The sequence below is a fragment of the Bombina bombina genome, chromosome 3, assembly GCF_027579735.1.
Source record: "Bombina bombina isolate aBomBom1 chromosome 3, aBomBom1.pri, whole genome shotgun sequence".
In the NCBI taxonomy this organism is placed as follows: Eukaryota; Metazoa; Chordata; class Amphibia; order Anura; family Bombinatoridae; genus Bombina; species Bombina bombina.
In genome coordinates, this window is record NC_069501.1 from 1,215,139,684 (window position 1) to 1,215,162,811 (window position 23,128).

A 23,128-nucleotide genomic window follows, 5' to 3' on the forward strand; every position below is an offset into this window, starting at 1 on the left:
GAGCTTGTGAAAAAATTCACAGAATATGTGTCTATGCATTTTGTAATTGGCTGATGTCTGTCACATGATGCAGTGAGAGGGAAAAATAGAACTAACTTTAAAATTTGTCAGAAAGAAATCTACTACTCATTTGAAATTCAAACAGAGTGCTTTAGTGTTGTCTTTTGTATTTACTTTTATGCTGTTCTACAGTATTTAGTGGCCCTTTAAAGGGATGTGAAACATAGCTCATCCTATTGGCTGATTTGAAAAGCCAATATAATTTCAGTAGCTCTCATCCTATTGGCTGATTTGAATTTCAAAAATCAAATCAGCCAAGAGGAATGCAAGGGACGCCATTTTGAAAAGGCTCCCTTGCATTGAAGATTCAGTGTATGGTGGCGACCGTATGAAGAGAACGCTCCGCGTCGGATGTCTTGATGGATGGACCCGCTCTGCGCTGCCGGGATGAAGATAGAAGATGCCGTCTGGATGAAGATAGAAGATGCCACCTGGATGGATGAAGACCTTGCTGCCTGGATGAAGACATCGCTTCCTGAATGTCCAGACTACAAAAACTGTGAGTGAATCGTCGGGGTTAGTGTTAGGTTTTTTTAAACTTTTTTTTGGTGTTTTTTTTTTTTTTAGATTAGGGTTTGGGCTTTCTTAAAAGAACTAAATGGCCTTTTCAGGGCAATGCCCATACAAATGCCCTTTTCAGGGCAATGGGTAGCTTAGGTTTTTTATTTTGGAGGGTTGGTTAGGTGGCGGGTTTTACTGTTGGGGGGGTCTTTGTATTTTTTTTACAGGGAAAAGAGCTGATCTCTTTAGGGCAATGCCCTACAAAAGGCCCTTTTAAGGGCTATTAGTAGTTTATTGTAGTCTATGTTTTTTTTTTGGGGGGGGCTTTTTTATTTTTATAGGGCTTTTAGATTAGGTGTAATTGTTTTTATTTTGGATAATTTCGTTTGTAATTTTTTTTGTAATTAAGTGTTTGTTATTTTTTGTAATTTAGTGTTAGTTATTTTTTGTAATCTAGTATTTTTATTTTTTGTAATTTTAGATTTACATTTTTAAGTAGTGTTAGGTTTTTTTTAATGTGTAATTTAGTTGTATTTAATTTGTAGTTATTTTAATTTTAGTATAGTAGTTAGGTTATTTGTTAGTTTAAACTTAGGTTTTTTTTTTTTATTTCACCTGTAAGTTATTATTTATTTTAAGATAGGGATATTTTAATTTTAATTTAAAGTTAGGGGGTTGTTAGGTTTAGGGGTTAATAATTTGATTTGTTTGCGATTTGGGGGGCTGGCGGTTTAGGGGTTAATAGGTTTATTTAGTGGCGGTGATGTGGGAGGCCAGAGGTTTAGGGGTTAATAACTTGATTTAGTGGCGGCGATTTCGGGGAGCGGCGGAATAGGGGTTAATAACTTTATTTAGGTGGCCGTGATGTCGGGGAGCGGCGGAATAAGGGATTAATAACTTTATTATAGTGATGGCGATATCGGGAGTGGCAGATTAGGGGTTAATACATTTATTTCGGTGTCAGCTATGTTGGGGTGGCAGATTAGGGGTTAATAACTTAATTTTGGTGTTAGCAATGTCGGGGGCTGCAGATTAGGCTGTTTAGACTTGGGGTTTATGTTAGGGTGTTAGGTTTAAATGTAACTTTTTTTCCCAATAGACATCAATGGGGTTGCGTTTCCACGCTTCAGGTTTTTGGGTTTTTTCTAACACTCTTTTCCCATTGATGTCTATGGGGAAAGCGTGCACGAGTACGTCAAAGCAGCCCTTGGATTTTGTGCGGTATGCAGCTCATCGCCTCCATATCGCACGCACAAGATGGCTTTTCAAAAACTTGTAATGACAGCGCTATGGAGGGTGAAATAACGCAACTTTTGTTGCGTTTAGTTTTGCATCCTCTATAGTGCAAAACTTGCAATCTAGGTGATCGTCTACTTAGTGTGGCCAAGAAACTAACTGGAGCTAGTGAATGTGCCTTCTAGTAACCACTTTAAAGAGAAACCACCTCCTTTGCTTTCCTGTCATACCTAAGGTTGCCATGTGTCCCATATTCAACCAGACTGTCCAATATTTAATCAGGCTGTCCAGTAAAACCAATACAAAAAAAAGTGGACACTTAAATGTACAGTTTTTTAGGTCCCCTCAGTGGGAGATACAGTTTTAAAGCATCCTCTGCCTGTAGAAATATGATATCAAAAAGAAGTCACAATGCATATGCACCCCTGTGTTATTGTCAGCTAATAAAAGTGTAAAAAAAAAGTCACTGTCTTATTAATAACTGACAATGGAGGGTTTGCACACTGCTCTGTTTGGTATTGATAGCCATTGGGGTGAAACTATTTGCACTCTGTTACTTGCAACGTTGAGAGAAGTCAAATTGCTGCTCTGTAAGTGTTATGGTTAACAACATTGCTTTGAGTGTGTTTCTGACAACAGGGGGATACCACCATTGTTTAATTTGTTACTAGCAGCTAAGGCAATACAGTCATTGCTTACTTTGTTTCTGCCAGTTAAGGCAATACAGACGCTGCTTTCTTGTGAAAAATATGGCAGAGTTTAGTGTGGGACATAAGGTAGAGCGTTTAGGAAGGGCCACTGTGTAACACCACCTATTACCTTAAAGTAACATGAAACCCAATTTTTTTTTCTTCCATGATTTAGAAAGAGCATTTTAAACAACTTTCTAATTTACTTCTATTATCTAATTTGCTTCATTCTCTTGATATCCTTTGCTGAAAAGTATATCTAGATAGGCTCAGTAGCCACTGATTGGTGGCTGCAAAAGATGCTAAGTGTGATTGGCTCATCCTCCTGCATTACTATTTCTTCAACATTGGATATCTAAAGAATAAAGCAAATTAATTAAAATGTTGTTTAAAATTCTAATCTCTATCTGAACCATGAAAGAAAATTTTGGGGTTTAATGTCCCTTTAAGGTTGTTCAGTATTTTTTGTAAAACAGTCAGTAACCTTAGTGGCACATATGATAAAGTAGCATCTAAACCTGCTGTTTTTTTGCCTGAAACAATTGAAGTTAAAGCTTTTAAAATTGAAACTAACTGTACTTCCTACTAATGCCCATTCTCTGACAATACTTCCTCGTAATGGTTACTAGTTATTAGGTATTTCCTGTTAATGCTTTTTGGTTGACAGGCAATTCCTGTTAATTCTCATTGGTTGATACTCACTTCCTGTTAATTCTCATTGGTTCATTGGTACTTCCTGGTAATGCTCAATAAGCAATCAGGCAAGTATCACTAGGAAACAAACAAGTGAAAATGGTATATTAACCTTTAAAGTGTTCTTGTCACGCTCTGCAGACAGGTTCTGGGGTTAGGAGCATATGTAAGGTGGTGGCAGGCATAGGACTTTCTCGAATACTGAAAGGGGCAAGCTGTATGTGCTTTGTTATGGAATTACCCCTTTTAGGCATGGTGTAGTAACAGACAAGCAAGCAAGTTTATTGTACTGGAACTGGAGACTTGGAGACTGGAAACAGGATAGGCGAGCAGGTGCGCCCACACCAGAATTGAAGATTGAGGTAATGCTCACCATAGGGCAAGGAACAGGATTACCCACTGTAAGGCCAGGAACAAAGTGCTGAAGACAGGAATGCCCTATGGATGTCAAAACAGGAATGCCCACTGGAGGCCGATACAGGAGTTGTCCACTCTAAGGTCGAGACTGGAGTGCCCACTGAAGGCCGATACAGGGATGCCCCAAAGGCCAAAACAGGAGAAGGACACATTTGCTTGACACTGGAACTTGGTAAAGACCCTCTGCAGAGCTTGAGTATAGTAACTGGAGACTGGCACTTGGCAGTAACCCTCTGTGGAACTTGGATGCAGAAGCAGGTGACTGGTACTTGACAGATACTCTCTGCAGCCCTTGGGTACATGCGCTGGATACAGGAACTTGGCAAGCACCCTCTGCAGGGCTAGGCACTGAAACAGGATACCAGCACTTGACAGGCACCCTCTGTAGGTCTAGGATACAGGAACAGGATGCCAGAGAGGCAGAATGTTGCCACAGGAAAGACTGGAAGCGAAGACAGGCTGGTACTGATTGAATAGCCAGGAGACAAGCCGATGTTAGATACCTGAGAGCAGTCAGAAAAATCATCAAATCCAGGGAGAATTAAACAGAAAAGTCAGGGTACAAGTCCAAGTTCGGTAAACAGAAAAGCAGTCAAATCTTTCATCAAATCTAAGGGAGATCCAAAAGGGTAGTCAGATTCAGGAACCAAACAGGAAATTCAGGCAATGTCAGAGACACTAACAATAAGAACAAGATGAACCACAATGTCAGGACAGTGAGTGGTCTGTAAAGCAGCCTTTTATAGGAGAGCTGATTGCAGAACTAGCTGCAGCTGGCAAAGAACGGTATCCACTACAAAAGTAAAGGTCTCCAAAGTCTTCCACAGAATACAAAGCCCTCTGGTGGCACAGGAACAGAGAAACAGGATGTGAATCAGGAGTCCCAGGTTTAAATCCAGGCACGGCCGTGACAGTTCTGATTTCATATATGTTTCCCATGTAAAAAAATGCATGTATTATTAAATGCTGCTCTTTCAAATGACTGACCCAACATCTTTAAATGAAGTGTCCCTTTAAGATTTCTTGATTCATTAATCTGGGATTAGAACCTTTGACTGTAAGGGTCTAAACCAGTTATCTATTGCACCGTTTCACATTAGACAGATATTAGGATACTTAGGTGCCATTATGATTTAAAACCTGGGAGCACACTTCCAGTCTTCAATGAACAGTGCGTGGCTAGAAAAGTTCCGATGTAAACACTATTAGTAAAAATTAAATCACACTATCGCTGATGCTATTGTGTGATTTCAAGACTGTAATCGGATCATTGGGAACCGCCTACGCTGCTAGGCATGCCGCCCCAGGATGATCCTACGTCAAAGGGGGAAGCTGCTGGATGCCACATTCCATGCTTAACGGTGTTAAAGCCCAAGACTGTTAGGGCAGCATGGAACGCCCTAACAGCGTAAAGGGGATAATGTAATGTTTTTCTTTGTTGCAGGACATTCCTATGGTAAACAAAAGGAGTTTTGATGCCTCAATAGATTTGTGGGTGTTGTCTTTATCAACCCGTGATTAATATAATCCATAGACAACAGGCATTCTAAACTAACTGACAGTTCTTAAAGGGACAGTCTAGTCAAAATTAAACATTCATCATTCAGATTGGGCATAAAATTTTAAACAACTTTCCAATTTACTTTTATCATCAAATTTGCTTTTTCCCTTGGTTGTATTTTTGAAAAGCTAAACCTAGGTAGGCTCAAACTGATTTCTAAACCGTTGAAAACCGCCTCAACATTTTGAAAGTTTTTCACAGTTAGACAGTACTAGTTCATGTGTCTCATATAGATAACATTGTGCTCACTCCTGTGGTGTTATTTAGGAGTCTGCACTGATAGGCTAAACTGCATGTCTGTCAAAAGCACTGAGATAAGGGGGCAGCTGAACTCCTGTCAGCCAGCCTAGCTTTATTCTTAAACATATGATTCAGAGAGAATTTGATAATATAAGTAAACTGATTTTATTTCTTAAAGCTCTATTTAACTATAAAAGTTTAATTTTTACTTTGCAGTCCTTTTAATGACTACGACTTTGGGGAAGCAGCATCATATAACCCTTGCAGTACCAGAGTCAGGAATATATAACATGGGGTTAACATAGTAAAAAAATACAAAAACACAATGTGAAAACTGACAGAGATCATGCAGCTTTTGTAATGGAATGTACAGCAGGATAATTTGAATTCCCAAGGTAGATTTTCACTTGAGAACAGCGTATAGAGAAGGTCTCAGCGGACTTCCACTGTCAGTACGAGGGATGTTGCGCAGATGACTTTTTCCCTTGTAAGATGCCCTTTGCTTCTTTGCGCCTTATGGGTAGAAGCTAATCTCAATGCTTAGCCAGCCGCACTGTATCATCATGCGCTAAAAGTGGATGCAGCTAAAGGGATGAGAAACACAAAAAGTTTCTTTAATAATTAAGACATCATACCCTTTAAGTTTTAAATTTATTTATATTATTAAATTTGCTTCAATCTCATGATATTCTGTGTTGAAGAGATATCTAGGTAGGCCTCTGGAGCAATACATGGTAGGAAATAGCGCTGCCATCTACTGCTCTTGCAAAACTGCTGCCATATAGTGCTACAAAAATGGGCCAGCTCCTAAGCATACGTTCCTGTGTTTCAACAAAAGATACCAAGAGAACAAAGAAAAATGATAATAGAAGTATATTAGAAAGTTGTTTAAAATGACATGATCTATCTGAATCATAAAATTAAACATATGGGTTTCATATATCTTTAAAGTTACAGACTTTGCAGTTAAAGAGACACTGAACCCAAATTTTTTCTATCATGATTCAGATAGAGCATGCAATTTTAAGCAACTTTCTAATTTACTCCTATTATCAAATTCTTTTCATTCTCTTGGTATCTTTATTTAAAATGCAAGAATGTAAGTTTAGATGCCGACCCATTTTTGGTGAACACACTGTGTTGTTTTTGCTGATTGGTGGATAAATTCACCTACCAATAAACAAGTGCTTTCCATGGTTCTGAACCAAAAAAATAGCTTAGATGCCTTCTTTTTCAAATAGAACGAAGAAAAATTGATAATAGGAGTAAATTAAAAAGTTGTTTAAAATTGCATGTTCTATCTGAATCACGAAAGAAAAAATTTGGGTTCAGTGTCCCTTTAAAATATACTTTTTAATTAGGTATTAATAACCTCATGGACATAGAGAAGAGAAAATGTTAATTTAGGAAGCGCTTTTTAAGAACACAAAAAAACCACATTTTTATATACAATATCTATTGGTCATTTTACATTGTAACAAAAACTATGATATTCAGATGCAATGTAAAGTAAAATATCACTATATGTAGCAGTACTATATATGATGATACTGAGAGATCACAGTCAGAGGGAATTTATGACATTGATAGAAATCATTTCTGTATTTATTTAACAGACTAATGGCATGCCTTGCTGTTTTCTTTGTACATCTGCAGTTATGATCAAAATAAAAGAAATCCATATGATATAGTACAATGGCAGCACATTAAAGGGACATTAAACACTTTGCGATTGTAATACAAAATGATAAATCATATATATATATATATATATATATATATATATACATACAAAAAAAGTCTACAATATACTTTCATTATTTATTTTGTGCCCTTTTCCTGTAATTCCATTTTGAAATTGTGAGCATTTCCTTTCCTGTTAGAAATGGAAGTGCAAAACAATACTATATTCCACACAGCCATTGGCTGCTCACTCTAGTGACCTATTTATAACTGTCCCTAATTGGTCACAGCAGAAAAGGTAACCTTAGTTACAACATGGCAGCTTCCATTGTTTTATAGACACTAAAACTTTAGACTTATTTTGTCACTATGTAAACAACTAATGAAACTTTAAAATTTTTACATGGTATTCTTCTCTTTAAATGCATCATTTTATCTAGCATTTTTTTAGTGTTTTATGTCCCTTTAACATATTTAATGGCGTGTATTGACTTGCATATGTGATTATATTATAGAAGTATTGTCACCAGGGCCTGATTTACCTCTTTTCCAGGGCCGTTTCTAGGGACGGGCGGTCCGGGCAGTGGCCCGGGCGCATTAGGGAGCAGTGTGGAGCACTTAAAATTTTTTTTTATTATTTTTATTTATTTTTTATTGTGTTAAAGTGGCAGTGCTTGCTTGATAAACTACTGGTATAGCAAATGTTAAAATACACATATCACAAGCATATACATTAAAAAAATATATATATTTTATTGGCAGATGATATTCTGAGGGATGAAATCAGGGAAGGTTGCTTTTGTGTTCCAAAACGCAATCTAACGATTGGGAACCAAGTATCCCCTTCTTTAGTTAAGAAACCTAAACCGAAGAGCAGTTGGCTGTCACAGAAAGGGCATGATAGATGTGGCAATAGTACATGCAAGGCTTGCGGATATGTTACCGTAAGTAAGACCTTTCAATCTACAGCCACTCAAAGAGTCTATTCACATTTTAACTGCACCAATTGTAGATCTACGTTCATCATTTACTTGATCACTTGTTTAACATGTGACAAGCAGTATGTAGGTTGTACCTCTCGAGAGGCCAGAGAGAGGTCTTTTGGATCTTCACCTTGGGGACCAGACAACCATCAGGTCTAAACATAGAAACCAATCTGATTAATCATTGGTGAATCAAGTAGATATCTCCCCTTCTTTTAATAAAAAGAAGTTAATAAGAATAAGTTAACAACAAGAAGTTAATATGATGATCCATTTTGGTTGTTTGGGGGGGATGGAATAGTTCCTTATTTTGTATATTTGGGAAATGTGGTTCCCTAATACAGCAGGTAGACCAGCCTCCAAGTATATATTAGGGACCTTAGAAATTAGCTTTAGTTTCATATCTGAACTTAATAATCTACAGGGGTTAGATCTTGCTAATAGCAAAAACAATAGACAGGGTGCTTAGCCTTTAGAATGTATTTGTTTAGCTTAGCAATACAGTGTTACTCTCATCTTGGGTATAGATCACCCTGTTTTTTTATATCTTAGAGGACATTATATAGTGGGTAACTAAACAGATTGCACATGATAGTCATTATCATAAAAATAAAAATGAATTGGCTATTTTGGGAACATATGATAAGTAATATGTAATTCCCAGTGGTTGAATTATCAGTTTGTGTCCCCACTTTTGTCCTTAGCTGACCTTCTGTCTCGCATCCACCCCCCCTCCCTCCCTCCCTTCCACATCACTTTGGCTATTGGTTAGCAGGAAAGGGCCCTAACAACCAATTACAAGTTAGGTAAGCCTATATAAGTTTGCATAGGAAGAATGGGCAGTATGCAGTCTATGAGTAAGGTTCCATAGGAGCTGAAATGCATCAGACAAGCCCTTTCTAGTGCTCCTAACAGCCCTAACATCTTGGCCATAGCTACACTCTATACTTGCACACCTTCGCTTGTATTGCAGTGCACTTTTTGCTGTTTTTACATACGCTATATTTTTACAATAAAGGATTCCTTGTTTTGAGCTGCTGTCCGGACCTCTTTTTCAATTTTTGTACTTTTCCCAAGCGGTGGAGACCGCCTGCACGGACTCAGCTTGACAAGCTCCATCACAGTATTCAGTACCTTACATGGGATGGAAAGATTAACCGCAGCTCCAGCATCTATCTAGGCAGGGTACGCACACACTTGCTGTAAGGAAGACGAGGCTACAAGGAAGACGGTGACGTCATCAGACACGGAAGACAGTGTCAGTACATGGCACTACGCTGCTCACAGATCAGCCTACTGACCTGTTCGGGTGCATAACGAGGCACTTGGAGGAGGCGACATAAGAGTGGCCACAAGGGTAAGAAGAGATTAATTCTCATACTGTTTGTTTGCCAATTGAAGGAACAACAGAGATATTTACCTATCGTGCGGTGTGATAATAATGTTAAACCGGCATTGATTTGGATCTGACTGTGAACGGTAACTTGTCTTATTTTGCCTTATAATCCCATAATCGTCTTTAGCAAGAGTGTGGGTTTTTATCAATACTCTATTATTCAGCGGATAGTGAGTAACAAGTTTGAGGCTGACCTTCTGTTTTCATTTCACATTATTTCTAATTACTCTAATCAGCCTCCAAGCTATTCACTACGCAAGCTTAATATTGATCCTTCCCTATCAAAATTCTAAATACAAGAGAGAGACATTAGCATTAACCATTTTTGAGCTTTTTGACAGTATTGCTCCAAGCTGAGGTCTCTTATTTAGATAGAATATAGCGTACTACACAGCAGAGGTAGCATGGCCCAGCATTTTTATTCCATGCAAACAGTAGCCAATCTGGAGGGGAACAGACCCAGTTTGGAGGATACCTTTGAAAACAAGTTAAATCTGCTTGATATATCAGATGTCTTCATGGCAATGGAGAAAGCACTCACCAAAGAATATAAATTATGGTGGGATAAACGAACTTTGGAAAAATACATATCACTTGGCATGGTCCCTAGAGGCCTTCGTATAAAAAAATTGCCTGCATTTATTACTACAGATGACAAGTTCATTGCAGAATGGAATACCATACTGACTGAATGCTGACATCATAAAGTATAAGAAATATTCTAGGGACGTAGAGGACTATAAAACCAACAGAGTTTACAATTGGAACCCTAAGAGGAATCCAAGGAACAGGAAGCAAGGCAACAAAAAGATTAAACAGCCAAAAGAAGGAAAAAAGGCCCAGAAAAGAGTGTCCTTCTCAGACACAGATCCAGAATCCAATGAGGATGATGACCTCCAGGATTTTTTTACTTTTATGTCTAGTGGACAATCCTCTGATGATGAAGAAGAAGTGCTTGGAACTAATGCACCACATTTGCATCCTCCCTCATTATTGCCCACTTTGTCTAGCTCTGCATTGCACTGTACACCCATTACAGAAAATTTGGAACCTAATAAAGCGATCCTAAAAAAATCAGATGCCCCAAAGCCACCTAGGGGTTATAAATATAATAAAGCTCAGGTAGTGCAGGTAGCAGATGGTACCGTAGGTCAACAGGTTTTTCAGCTAGCACAGGGACAAGGAGAAGGAGGAGGAGGAAGAGGATCTGCAAGGCAAGGGACACAGAGGGATCAGTACCACCTGAGGAGATGCAGGCAGGCCAACAAGTACAGAGATCCAACATCATAAATCTATCTAGTGTCCCTTTAACCAAATTGGAGTTGGAGGTTTTGAGTTTGGGTCTTAATTTTGTCCCTACATCAAGGTTTAATGTTTTTGACACCTTAATTGATATAAATAGATTCATACGGGGTCTCACTTTAAAGAAGTTTTATCAACTTAATCCCTCATTAGAGAAGGAATTTTTTGTTCCTGATACTAGTGCGCAACATGATTATCTTAATCCAATTGAAGCTAAGGATTTTCTGAATTTACATCTACTGGAATCTGAAAGTTTGGCAGATGAAGCTTTAGTGGGCAGTCACACAGGCTTCAAGCCTAAATCTATTTTTTACCCCACACAATGTTTTTGTGTCAGAACATGCGTGGCAGGTGTATATACCTTTAAAATTTCTCCTCCAATCAATTTCTCAGACCTTCCATAAAACCACACCTCTCACTAACTCATTGCTTAGTATTTTGTTATCTACTCTTAGACTAACATTCTTTCTCTCTAAGCTCCTGACAACTACGCTGACAAAATTTATCTAAAATGACCTGCATCTCAAAAGGATTGCTTCTCTGTCTATTTGTGTGTGCACTCTGGGAAATACTCATCTGATCTCTGCACGAGCCTTCCTCTGCCATTGCTTTTCAGCTTTAAGCAGTCTTCACAACCGGAGGATCATTACCAACTCCTTCCTCCTCTTACCAACTTTAAGGAGTGACAAAGGACTTAACACAGTGTAAGGTACCTCTTATGAATTTACCTTTTGCATCATATTGCCTATACTAATCTCTAATAACAGAATCTCTCAGATGATCGTTCCTGACTGCTCCACTGACGTCAGACGCCGGACACTTTCGCTCTTTGCTGAACCTCCAGAAAAACTCATCCTCCTCTGCACTTTGCAGAGACACTGCAGCCTGTTTGCTACACACCGCACTGAGAGCTACTTTGAACTGTAAGTTTAACTAACGTATAATTTTGATCTCATGCTCTGAACTGTTACTGATATTATATAGAGACTACTTATGTGATTGGCTATATTACTGGGTTCTCTGAATCTCTATTGTTCTTTACAACCGTCAGTATAATCAAAACTCCAATACTGCTGTAAGCTCAAACATATACAATGGGCTCTTTAAATAAACAAAACTATATCAATTTTTTACACTTCCACCTAGTGTAAAGAAAAGATACATAGTGTAACAAATCATATTTCTGTATATTACTTAGAAATAAGTTTAATACTACTCCTCTATAAAAAGAGATACAACAGGAAGGTGATTCACCCTTACATTTTGACACTTAATTGATATAAATAGATTCATACGGGGTCTCACTTTAAAGAAGTTTTATCAACTTAATCCCTCGGTAGAGAAGGAATTTTTTGTCCCTGATACTAGTGCACAACATGATTATCTTAATCCAATTGAAGCTAGGGATTTTATGAATTTACATCTACTGGAATCTGAAAGTTTGGCAGATGAAGCTTTAGTGGGCAGTCACACAGGCTTCAAGCCTAAATCTATTTTTTACCCCACACAATGTAAGGGTCAAGTATTGGAGTCCTTCCATAAAAGGATGGAGGAGGATCTCCTTAAATTGGAGAAGGAGGAATCAGGAACCAGGTTTAGGGACAAGGATAATTTAACATCTAAACAAAGATTGGCCCTTAAAAAACTACAAGAAAGGGACAACATAATCATCAAGCAGTCCGATAAGGGGGGCTCCATTGTGGTATTGAACAAATCCTATTATATTATGGAAGAAGAAAGGCAATAATTGGATAGAGAAGTTTACTCCAGATTGCCTGGCGATCCTACGCAATGCTTTGGAGCCCTCCTTTTGGATTTACTTGATGATGGTAGATTTAAGGGACAGATAGATGATGAAACATTTGATTTTTTAAATGTCAAACATCCAGTAGTTCCGATATTTCATCACCTCCCCAAGGTCCATAAGTACTTGGAGGAGGTGAAAGGATGTCTATCCTATTGTTTCAGGAATTGGATCTCTTTTTGAGAATTTATCCAATTGGTTAGAATATTTATTACAGCCATTAGTGTATGGGTTACCATCCTATCTGAGGGACACTAAGCACCTTTTGAGATTGATGCATAACCATACCTGGAATGGCAATATGGGCTGGCTTACAGTTGATGGGGTCGGCCTGTAGTCAGCCATCCCACATGACAAGGAGATAGAAGTCACAAAATACATGCTGGATAAATTCAGCGCTTATAATGCTGACCTTAAAGAATCTATAGTGAGAGTGTTAGATTTTTTGCTAACACACAACTATTTTGAATTCTCAGGGAGTTTTTATCTACAAAAAAGAGGGACAGCTATGGGTGCGAAATTCGCACCAGCCTATGCCAATATTTTCATGGGCTGGTGGGAGTTGACTCACCTATATACAGACCGGAATCCCTTTTTAACATCCATTACCAGCTATAAACGTTATATTAATGACCTGCTCTTTGTATGGTCTGGCACTCAGGAAGATAGAGAGGCCTTTTGCAATTATCTCAATAGCAATGAGGTGGGCCTATGTTTTACTACTAGTTTTGATAAAATCCAAATACCTTATTTGGATGTTATTTTGATAGGACTGCCCATGGAGAACAGGGTTAGTACATCATTATATATCAAGCCGATAACATCTAATACATTTCTACATGCCAAAAGCTGCCACCCTAAGCACACTAGCTAAGGGATAGCAAAGGGCCAGTTTTTAAGGTTGCGACGCAATTGCTCAGAGGATGACCGCTTTCTGCGAGAGAGTGAAACTCTCACACATAAGTTCCTTGAAAGAGGGTACAATATAAATACTGTATTAAGAGCTCTCAATGATGTCTTCCAGAAGTATAGGTCTGCTTTGCTTGAAGACGTAAACAAACAAAAGCCAGTGAGGAATAAGCCCACATTCGTGACTACATTCAGCTCACAGTATTATGTAGTCTGTAAAATATTATGGAAAAATCTGCCAATTTTATTGGCAGATGATACTCTGGAGGATGAAATCAGGGAAGGTTGCTTTTGCGTTCCAAAACGCAATGTAACGATTGGGAACCAATTATCCCCTTCTTTACTTAAGAAACCTAAACTGAAGAGCAGTTGGCTGTCACAGAAAGGGCATTATAGATGTGGCAATAGTACATCGGATATGTTACCGTAAGTAAGACCTTTCAATCTACAGCCACTCAAAGAGTCTATTCACATTTTCACTGCACCAGTTGTAGATCTACATTCATCATTTACTTGATCACTTGTTTAACATGTGACAAGCAGTATGTAGGTTGTACCTCTCGAGAGGCCAGAGAGAGGATACGAGCGCATCTCAATGATATTGAGCGAGGCACTTTAACCACAGGGGCTGCCAAGCATTTTGTTGAAGTTCACCATGGAGATGTGAGAGACTTTACATGGGCAGTCATAGATCAGATTCCAAAGAGGCCCCGGGGAGGTGATAGATCCAGAGATCTCCTCAAAAAGGAGGTCTTTTGGATCTTCACCTTGGGGACCAGACAACCATCAGGTCTAAACATAGAAACAGATCTGATTAATCATTGGTAAATAAAGTAGATATCTGCCCTTCTTTTAATAAAAAGAAGTTAATAATAAGAAGTTAACAACAAGAAGTTAATATGATGATCCATTTTGGTTGTTTGGGGGGGATTGGAATAGTTCCTTATTTTGTATATTTGGGAAATGTGGTTCTTTTTGCTGTTTTTACATACGCTATATTTTTACAATAAAGGATTCCTTGTTTTGAGCTGCTGTCCGGACCTCTTTTTCAATTTTTATATATATATATATATATATATATATATATATATATATATATATATATATATATATATATATATATATATATATCAGGTATTGGCAGGTGCACTCTCACTAACACTTTAGTTCCAAATGCCAGGGTGCTAGAATATGGTGTAGAATATGGAAATCAGGAGACAGCACTCACTGGTCTTGACAATACTGGATTTATTCAGTGATGTTTCGGGGAATACACCCCTTCATCAGGGGTGTATTCCCCGAAACGTCACTGAATAAATCCAGTATTGTCAAGACCAGTGAGTGCTGTCTCCTGATTTATATATATATATATATATATATATATATATATATATATATATATATATATATATATATATATATATACACAGTATATATATATATATATATATATATATATATATATATATATATTTTTTTTTTTTTTTATTTTTTTTTTATTTATTTATATTTGAAAGGAAGCTGATATGTTAATTGGCTGCATTGGATGTCAATCATACTAATGGAGCAACAAGATCACAAAGGGGGTGTATTAAGACCAGATAACTACTTAGAGCTAAAACTGAAAGTAAAAAGCTATGTTTCCACATACTAAGGAACAGGTTTTCTTTTAAGGACTGTTGTATTTATTTACCTATTGTTTAATAAAGGTTAAAGGGACAGTATACACTCATTTTCATATAACTGCATGTAATAGACACTACTATAAAGAATAGGATGCACAGAGACTGATATAAAAATCCAGTATAAAACTGTTTAAAAAACTTACTTAGAAGCTCTCAGTTTAGCTCTGTTGAAAAGGTAGCTGGAAAGCCCACTGCAAGTGGGAAATAAAACACACACCCCCTCCTTCTTTTGCATATGAAAAGACCCTTTACATAAACAGGAGCAAGCTGGAGTAGGTATCTGATGGTATTCTCATAAAACTTTGGGGCTTGGTTAGGAGTCTAAAAATCAGAGCAATGTTATTTAAAAATTATCAAAACTATACATTTAAAAAAAAAAAAAAAACTTTATGGGCTATATAAATAAATCATCTACAAAACATTTATGCAAAGAAAAAATGAGTGTATAATGTCCCTTTAATAGTGATGGGTGTGTGTATGTGTCATTTACTCCATAATGACAATGGCAAGTTTTCACAATCTCACATGTGAGTGCTTGTGTCTGCTATTACTGCCTGAGTGTGTGTGTGTGTGTGTGTGTGTGTGCCTATCTATCCCTGCCTGTGTGTGTGTGTCTGCTATTACTGCCTGAGTGTGTGTATGCCTATCTATCCCTGTCTGTGTGTATCTGCCTATTGCTGCCTGAGTGTGTGTGTGTGTATGCCTATCTATCCCTGCCTGTGTGTGTATGCCTATCTATCCCTGCCTGTATGTGCATGTCTCTGTCTATTACTGTCTGTGTGTGCATGTCTCTGTCTATTACTGCCTGTGTGTGTATGTCTCTGTCTATTACTGCCTGTGAGTGTGTATATGCCTATCTATCCCTGCCTGTGTGTGTATGCCTATCTGTCTCTGTCTATTACTGACTGTGTGAGCATGTCTCTGTCTATTACTGTGGGTATGTGCATGTCTCCGTCTATTACTGCCTGTGAGTGCATGTCTCTGTCTGTTACTGCCTGTGAGTGCATGTCTCTGTCTATTACTGCCTGAATGTGCATGTCTCTGTCTATTACTGCCTGTGAGTGCATGTCTCTGTCTATTACTGCCTGTGAGTGCATGTCTATGTCTACTACTGCCTGTGTGTGCATGTCTCTGTCTATTACTGCCTGTGTGAGCATGTCTGTCTATTACTGCCTGTGTGAGCATGTCTGTCTATTACTTCCTGTCAGTGCATGTCTCTGTCCATTACTGTCTGCGAGTGCTTGTCTATTTCTATTACTGTCCGTGTGTGCGCGTGTCTGTCTATTACTGTCTGTGTGTGCATATCGCTGTCTATTGCTGCCTGTGAGTGCATGTCTCTGTCTATTACTGTCTGTGAGTGCATGTCTCTGTCTATTACTGTCTGCGAGCGCTTGTTGCTGTCTATTACTGTCTGTGTGCGCATATCTCTGTCTGTTACTGTCTGTGTGTGTATGTCTCTGTCTATTAAGCACACACAGGCAGTAAATGACTGCCTGTGTGTGCATGTCTCTGTCTATTACTGCCTGTGAGTGCATGTCTGTCTATTACTGCCTGTGAGTGCATGTCTCAGTTTATTACTGTCTGTGAGTGCATGTCTCTGTCTATTACTGTCTGTGAGTGCATATCTCTGTCTATTACTGCCTGTGTGTGCACGTCTCTGTCTATTACTGTCTGTGAGGGCATATCTCTGTCTATTACTGTCTGTGAGTGCATGTCTCAGTCTATTACTGTCTGTGAGGGCATATCTCTGTCTATTACTGCCTGTGAGTGCATGTCTCAGTCTATTACTGTCTGTGAGTGCATGTCTCTGTCTATTACTGCCTGTGTGTATAGTATATTTGAAAAATAAACAGCTATTACAGTTCTTTATCAAATTATTTATGTGCAAAAATCTCATAGACTTTAATAGTGAATTTTGTATAAAAAAAATTGTTATAACTTTTCTAAATAATTGTAATAGACCCCTAAATATGTTACAAATACACCCAGTGACAAATTGCAATCCTTTAGAAAATCTTACCTGATGACTTTTTTGCAAAGTTCAACTTTAAAGTCTATTGGAGGTTTTGTAGATACATTTTGGATAAGAATTTAAAGGGATTGATATGCATGAAACAAATAAATATGCATAGCTGTAAGAAAAGTATAAATATAATGGCAATTAGTAAAAGATATAAAGATATTTTTAGATAATATCAATATATTTGGAAAAAACATTGTAGTAGAAAAAGGACATATTTATAGGGATAGGAAAGTCAAAATTAAACTTTCATAATTCAGGATACAGCAAAAAATGTTAAGACAATTCTATTATTCATGTTCTCTTGGTATCCATTGTTGAAAAGCATATGTACATATCCTTAGCAGCAGCAATGCACTACTAGGAGCTAACTGGTGGTTGGCCGCAACACACATTTGTCTCTTGTCATTTGCTCACCAGATGTGTTCAGCTAGGTCCCAGTAGTGCACTGCTGCTTTGTAGCTGTTCTCTAATGACAGAGTGACATGCAAGGTCTAGGAGGGGGACTTTAGAATCTGTGAGGGGGGCGCATTTTAGAATTTTGCCCTGGGAGCCAGATTCTCTAGAAACGGCCCTGCTCTTTTCTTATCAGGAATGCCACGGTAAATGGAATATCATGGCAGCAAAAATGTGACTAATGCCAATTTGTCAAGGGCAGCGTCGCTACCAGAAGGAAAATTGTTGCAATGTGGAAACTAAATTACAGATTGCTGTATCAGTGCCCTCACATGATTAACCCTATCCTAATACCGAAGCACACACAGTTGCTTACCCCATAGGCAACCCCCTTGTCTAAGCTAATGAGCTTGCGGCATCTTGCCCACCACATATTTGCAGCAGGATTTTGTGGGAGGAGAGATTTCAGCAGCTGCCATATTATTGCCCGGTAGATTAAGGTCTTTGCATTGAGTTAATGGTTTCTGGCATCTTTCTACATTGCACAATCTCTCAATATTATGTTGTTTTGGCCTGAGGAAGATGGTCAAATAGATTTAAAGACGGCTGCCAACCTTAGAATATACAAAGGGAAATGTCACAAATGCCAGTTAATTTAGTATACAATTAGCTGAGTATTAGAGGGACAACACATTTATATGTACATAACACATACCCATCATTAAAGGGACATGAAACACAAATGCCAGTTAATTTAGTATACAATTAGCTGAGTATTAGAGGGACAAAACATTTATATGTACATAACACATATCCATCATTAAAGGGACATGAAACACAAATGCCAGTTAATTTAGTATACAATTAGCTGAGTATTAGAGGGACAACACATTTATATGTACATAACACATACCCATCATTAAAGGGACATGAAACACAAATGCCAGTTAATTTAGTATACAATTAGCTGAGTATTAGAGGGACAACACATTTATATGTACATAACACATATCCATCATTAAAGGGACATGAAACACAAATGCCAGTTAATTTAGTATACAATTAGCTGAGTATTAGAGGGACAACACATTTATATGTACATAACACATACCCATCATTAAAGGGACATGAAACACAAATGCCAGTTAATTTAGTATACAATTAGCTGAGTATTAGAGGGACAACACATTTATATGTACATAACACATACCCATCATTAAAGGGACATGAAACACAAACATTTTGTTTTGTGATTAACACAGAGCACACAATTTTTTAAAAAGTTTGCAGTTTACTTTTATTATTACATTTGCTTTGTTCCTCATGATATTCTTTGTTGGAGAGATACCTAGGTAGGCATCTGGAGCACTACATGGAAGGAAGTAGAGCTGCCATCTAGTGCACTTTCTGGCAAAACTGCTGCCATATAGTGCTTCAGACATGGGCAGTCTCCTGAGATTATGTCCATGTTGTTCAATAAAAGATTCCAAGAGAATAAAGAAAAAATTATAATAGACGTAAATCAGAATGCTGTTTAAAATCATATGCTCTATCTGAAGCACGAAAGAAAAAAATGTGGGTTTCATATCCCTTTAAGCCCTTGCAAGATTTCTGTATAAAATTGTGTTTTATTTGGCTGGAGTGGTGTGTGTTATACATAATTGTATGGAAATCTTCCTGAGCCAGAAAAGTAGCCAAGAAACATGGATTAAACCATGATTTTCAAGGGGTGCACCTCTGATCTGTTATTTATTTGCAAACCCTTTTAAACTGTATAATGTTAAATAATGTTAAAAGCAATTAGTTTGCCGTGCAGTGCTTGATTGCTGATATATGCTATGAGTTTTGTAACCAAGAATATTGCATGACAGTATAACCCTTATAATTTCCTGGTGTCATAATTGTGGCAGGGAGAACTTGGTGGTAGTGGACCACTGGTGTCTTTTTGTAACGGCAGCTGTGCCAAGGGCAGAGCAATGGGTGTGTCATGGGCCCTTTTGGGTGATGATGGGGCGGACTGTGGGAGGAGACAGGGCAGACTGAAGGCAGATATGGGGCAGGGTTGGGTCTAGACAGGGCAGGCTGTGGACAGAGATGGGGCAGGGTTAAACAGAGACAGGGCAGGCTCTGAGCAGAGATGGAGAAGGGTTGAGCGGAGACAGGGCAGGCTGTGGGCAGAGATGGGGCAAGGTTGGACAGAGAAGAGTAGGCTATGGGTGGAGATGCGGAAGGGTTGGGCGGAGACAGGGCAGGCTGTGGGCAGGGTTGGACAGAGAAGAGTAGGCTATGGGTGGAGATGCGGAAGGGTTGGGCGGAGACAGGGCAGGCTGTGGGCAGGGTTGGACAGAGAAGAGTAGGCTATGGGTGGAGATGCGGAAGGGTTGGGCGGAAACAGGGAAGCGTGTAAGCGAATGCTTTGGAAACCAGGAAAATGTGACATTAAATCCAGCAATATCTGGGATGTTTGAGATCTCTGATATGCTAACCCACCTTAACTGTAACCTGCATCTGTGAGTGTCACCTCAGCGACTTCACATTTTTTCATTGTGTTTAATTTTATTTATCCTTAAAGGGACAGTAAACATTAAAATTGTTATTGTTTAAAAAGATAGATTTACTACCCGTTCCCCAGCTTTGCACAACCAGCATTGTTATATTATTTTACTTTATAACATTTAAACCTCTACATTTCTGCCTGTTTCTAAGCCTCTACAGACAGCCTCTTATCACATGCTTTTTTATTTTCTTTTTCACAACAGGAGACTGCTAGTTCATGTGGGGCATATACATAACAATGTGCTCCTCACGCCCGTGAAGTTGTGCACAACACAGCACTAATTGGCTAAATTGCAAGTCAATAGATAATAAATAAATAAAAAGTCATTTGATCAGGGGGCTGTCAGAAGAGGCTTAGATACAATGTAATCATAATGGTTAAAAGTATATTGCTATAACAGTGTTGGCTGGGTAACTGGGGAATGGGTAATAAAGGGATTAGCTATCTTTTTAAACAATATAAATTTTGGAGATGACTGTCCCTTTAATTTTGACTTTTGTGGCAGCACCATAATAACTATTCCCTAGCTTACCGTAACAGTAGCACCGTTATACAGAAATCTCAATGTACCTAGTGTGGTCTATATTGGTAAACATGGAGAGGTTCATTTTGGTAATACGTTATTCTGTTGAAATGTCATAAAAGTGCCAGTCAACATAGCACCTCCGTACTAATCACACAATCATTGTTACGGTTGTATGCAGTAACCCTTGCAATACCATAAGTTACTCTACCCATAACCCAACCCTAACCATAGCTATGTATATTATTTTGTTGGCTCTTCTGAACATATTGAGTTGACAGATCCAAAGTAATTCTGTATCATTATTATTATCGGTTATTTGTAAAGCGCCAACAGATTATGCAGCGCTATAAAAATAGGTGGTATACAAGGTAACATTTATAGGGATCAAATGGGTAGAGGCGCCCTGCCGAGAGTCGCACTGTATATGTAAAAGTGTATGTGTTCATGCCAGTGTTGTTACAGTAATTTTTTTTATTTTTTTTTAAGCAGAGAACATTTAAGTATTTTCTCTTAGCATAATTTACTGGTTTAATACTGAAACTATAGGAAAATAAAATATCTGCTTTGTATATCAAGTGTCCTATATTTGCATCTGGTCCATCTAATATCCAGTTCAATTAAAAATGGTCTTACTTACCTAAAATATTTTCATAATGGGGGGGTTTCTATCAAATTGCTAATGATACATGGGATGCATTGCTTAAATACAGTTGCCCTGGTACTTTAGCAATGAATGCAGTATATTGTAAAAGACCAACATGTAGTTGGAATTAATTTAATTTGTTGTCTTAATCTTGAACACAAGTCAAATCTGTCCTATAGACAAATTGCTTTATCATTGTGGGCCTTGTCTGTAATTTAATAATGTCTTCCACATATATGAATATTTATTTGTGTTTCCTTTACCATGCTTGTCCTAGAAAGAGAGTTTATTTCCCAGTAAAAGTAGAGTGAAAGATGCTATGTATCAAAAATAAAATTTGTTTATAACATGTATTAAAAAACGTAGAGAATTAAGTGTATCTGTGCAACTGTTGGTATTTTTTTTTTTTAGCACAATATAGTACAGTAATAAACATTTATATGATATAATAGAGTAACAGATATAGGGATAGTGAATATATGAGGAGAGTGAGAGCAAAGCTCTCAATCTATTTTAATCTAAAACAAGTTAATGAAAATCCTCAGCCACAGTTTTATTGTTGGACAATAACTAGAATATACTGCAGTTGAAAGAGACATTGATTGTATGGAGTTTCAAAGGCTATTATTTTACCTTGAAAAAAATTCTATCCTTCATCTAAGAAAGAACTGCAAGATTCAATGATAAATATTTTGTGTATGAAACAGCATTCTGTTAAACGGATACTGAAACTAAGGGATACACAAATATGACTTATTGGTTAATAAGGACAATAGCCACACAGCTATTGCCGGACAGGAAAATGCCTCTGACAGCATAAAAACAAAAAGTAGTAACAGGGGCATATATCAACAAAAGTGCATATTACTCCTTCCACAGCAAGTGTGCATGTGCACATGGGAAATATCAGTGGCATAAAGCAGCATATATACATACTACTCCTCACACAGCAAGTGTGCATGTGCACATGGGAAATATCAGTGGCATAAAGCAGCATATATACATACTACTCCTCACACAGCAAGTGTGCATGTGCACATGGGAGATATCAGTGGCGTAAAGCAGCATATGTACATACTACTTCTCACACAGCAAGTGTGCATGTGCACATGGGAGATATCAGTGGCATAAAGCAGCATATGTACATACTACTCCTCACACAGCAAGTGTGCATGTGCACATAGGAAAGATCAGTGGCATAAAGCAGCATATGTACATACTACTCCCTCCACAGCAAGTGTGCATGTGCACATGGGAGAGATCAGTGGCATAAAGCAGCATATGTACATACTACTTCTCACACAGCAAGGGTGCATGTGCACATGGGAGAGATGAGTGGCATAAAGCAGCATATGTACATACTACTCTTCTCACAGCTAGTGTGCATGTGCACATGGGAGAGATCAGTGGCATAAAGCAGCATATGTACATACTACTCCTCACACAGCAAGTGTGCATGTGCACATAGGAAAGATCAGTGGCATAAAGCAGCATATGTACATACTACTTCTCACACAGCAAGTGTGCATGTGCACATAGGAAAGATCAGTGGCATAAAGCAGCATATGTGCATACTACTTCTCACACAGCAAGTGTGCATGTGCACATAGGAAAGATCAGTGGCATAAAGCAGCATATGTACATACTACTTCTCACACAGCAAGTGTGCATGTGCACATGGGAGAGATCAGTGGCATAAAGCAGCATATGTACATACTACTTCTCACACAGCAAGTGTGCATGTGCACATGGGAGAGATCAGTGGCGTAAAGCAGCATATGTACATACTACTCCTCTCACAGCAAGTGTGCATGTGCACATGGGAGA

At 38.2% G+C, this 23,128-nt stretch overlaps 1 protein-coding gene across 3 annotated transcripts in view; it reads left to right on the top strand.

Moving 5' to 3' along the window:
• Nucleotides 1-23,128, top strand: part of TENM4 (teneurin transmembrane protein 4) — a 953,133-nt gene that overhangs the window by 214,749 nt on the left and 715,256 nt on the right. The window contains exon 3 of one of the 3 annotated variants that reach the window (XM_053708674.1): nucleotides 8,415-8,426. The exons of the other annotated variants lie outside the window; for them this stretch is intronic. Coding sequence (XP_053564649.1) covers nucleotides 8,415-8,426 — 12 coding nt within the window. The remainder of the gene's footprint in view (nucleotides 1-8,414; nucleotides 8,427-23,128) is intronic. 3 annotated transcript variants of the gene reach the window in all.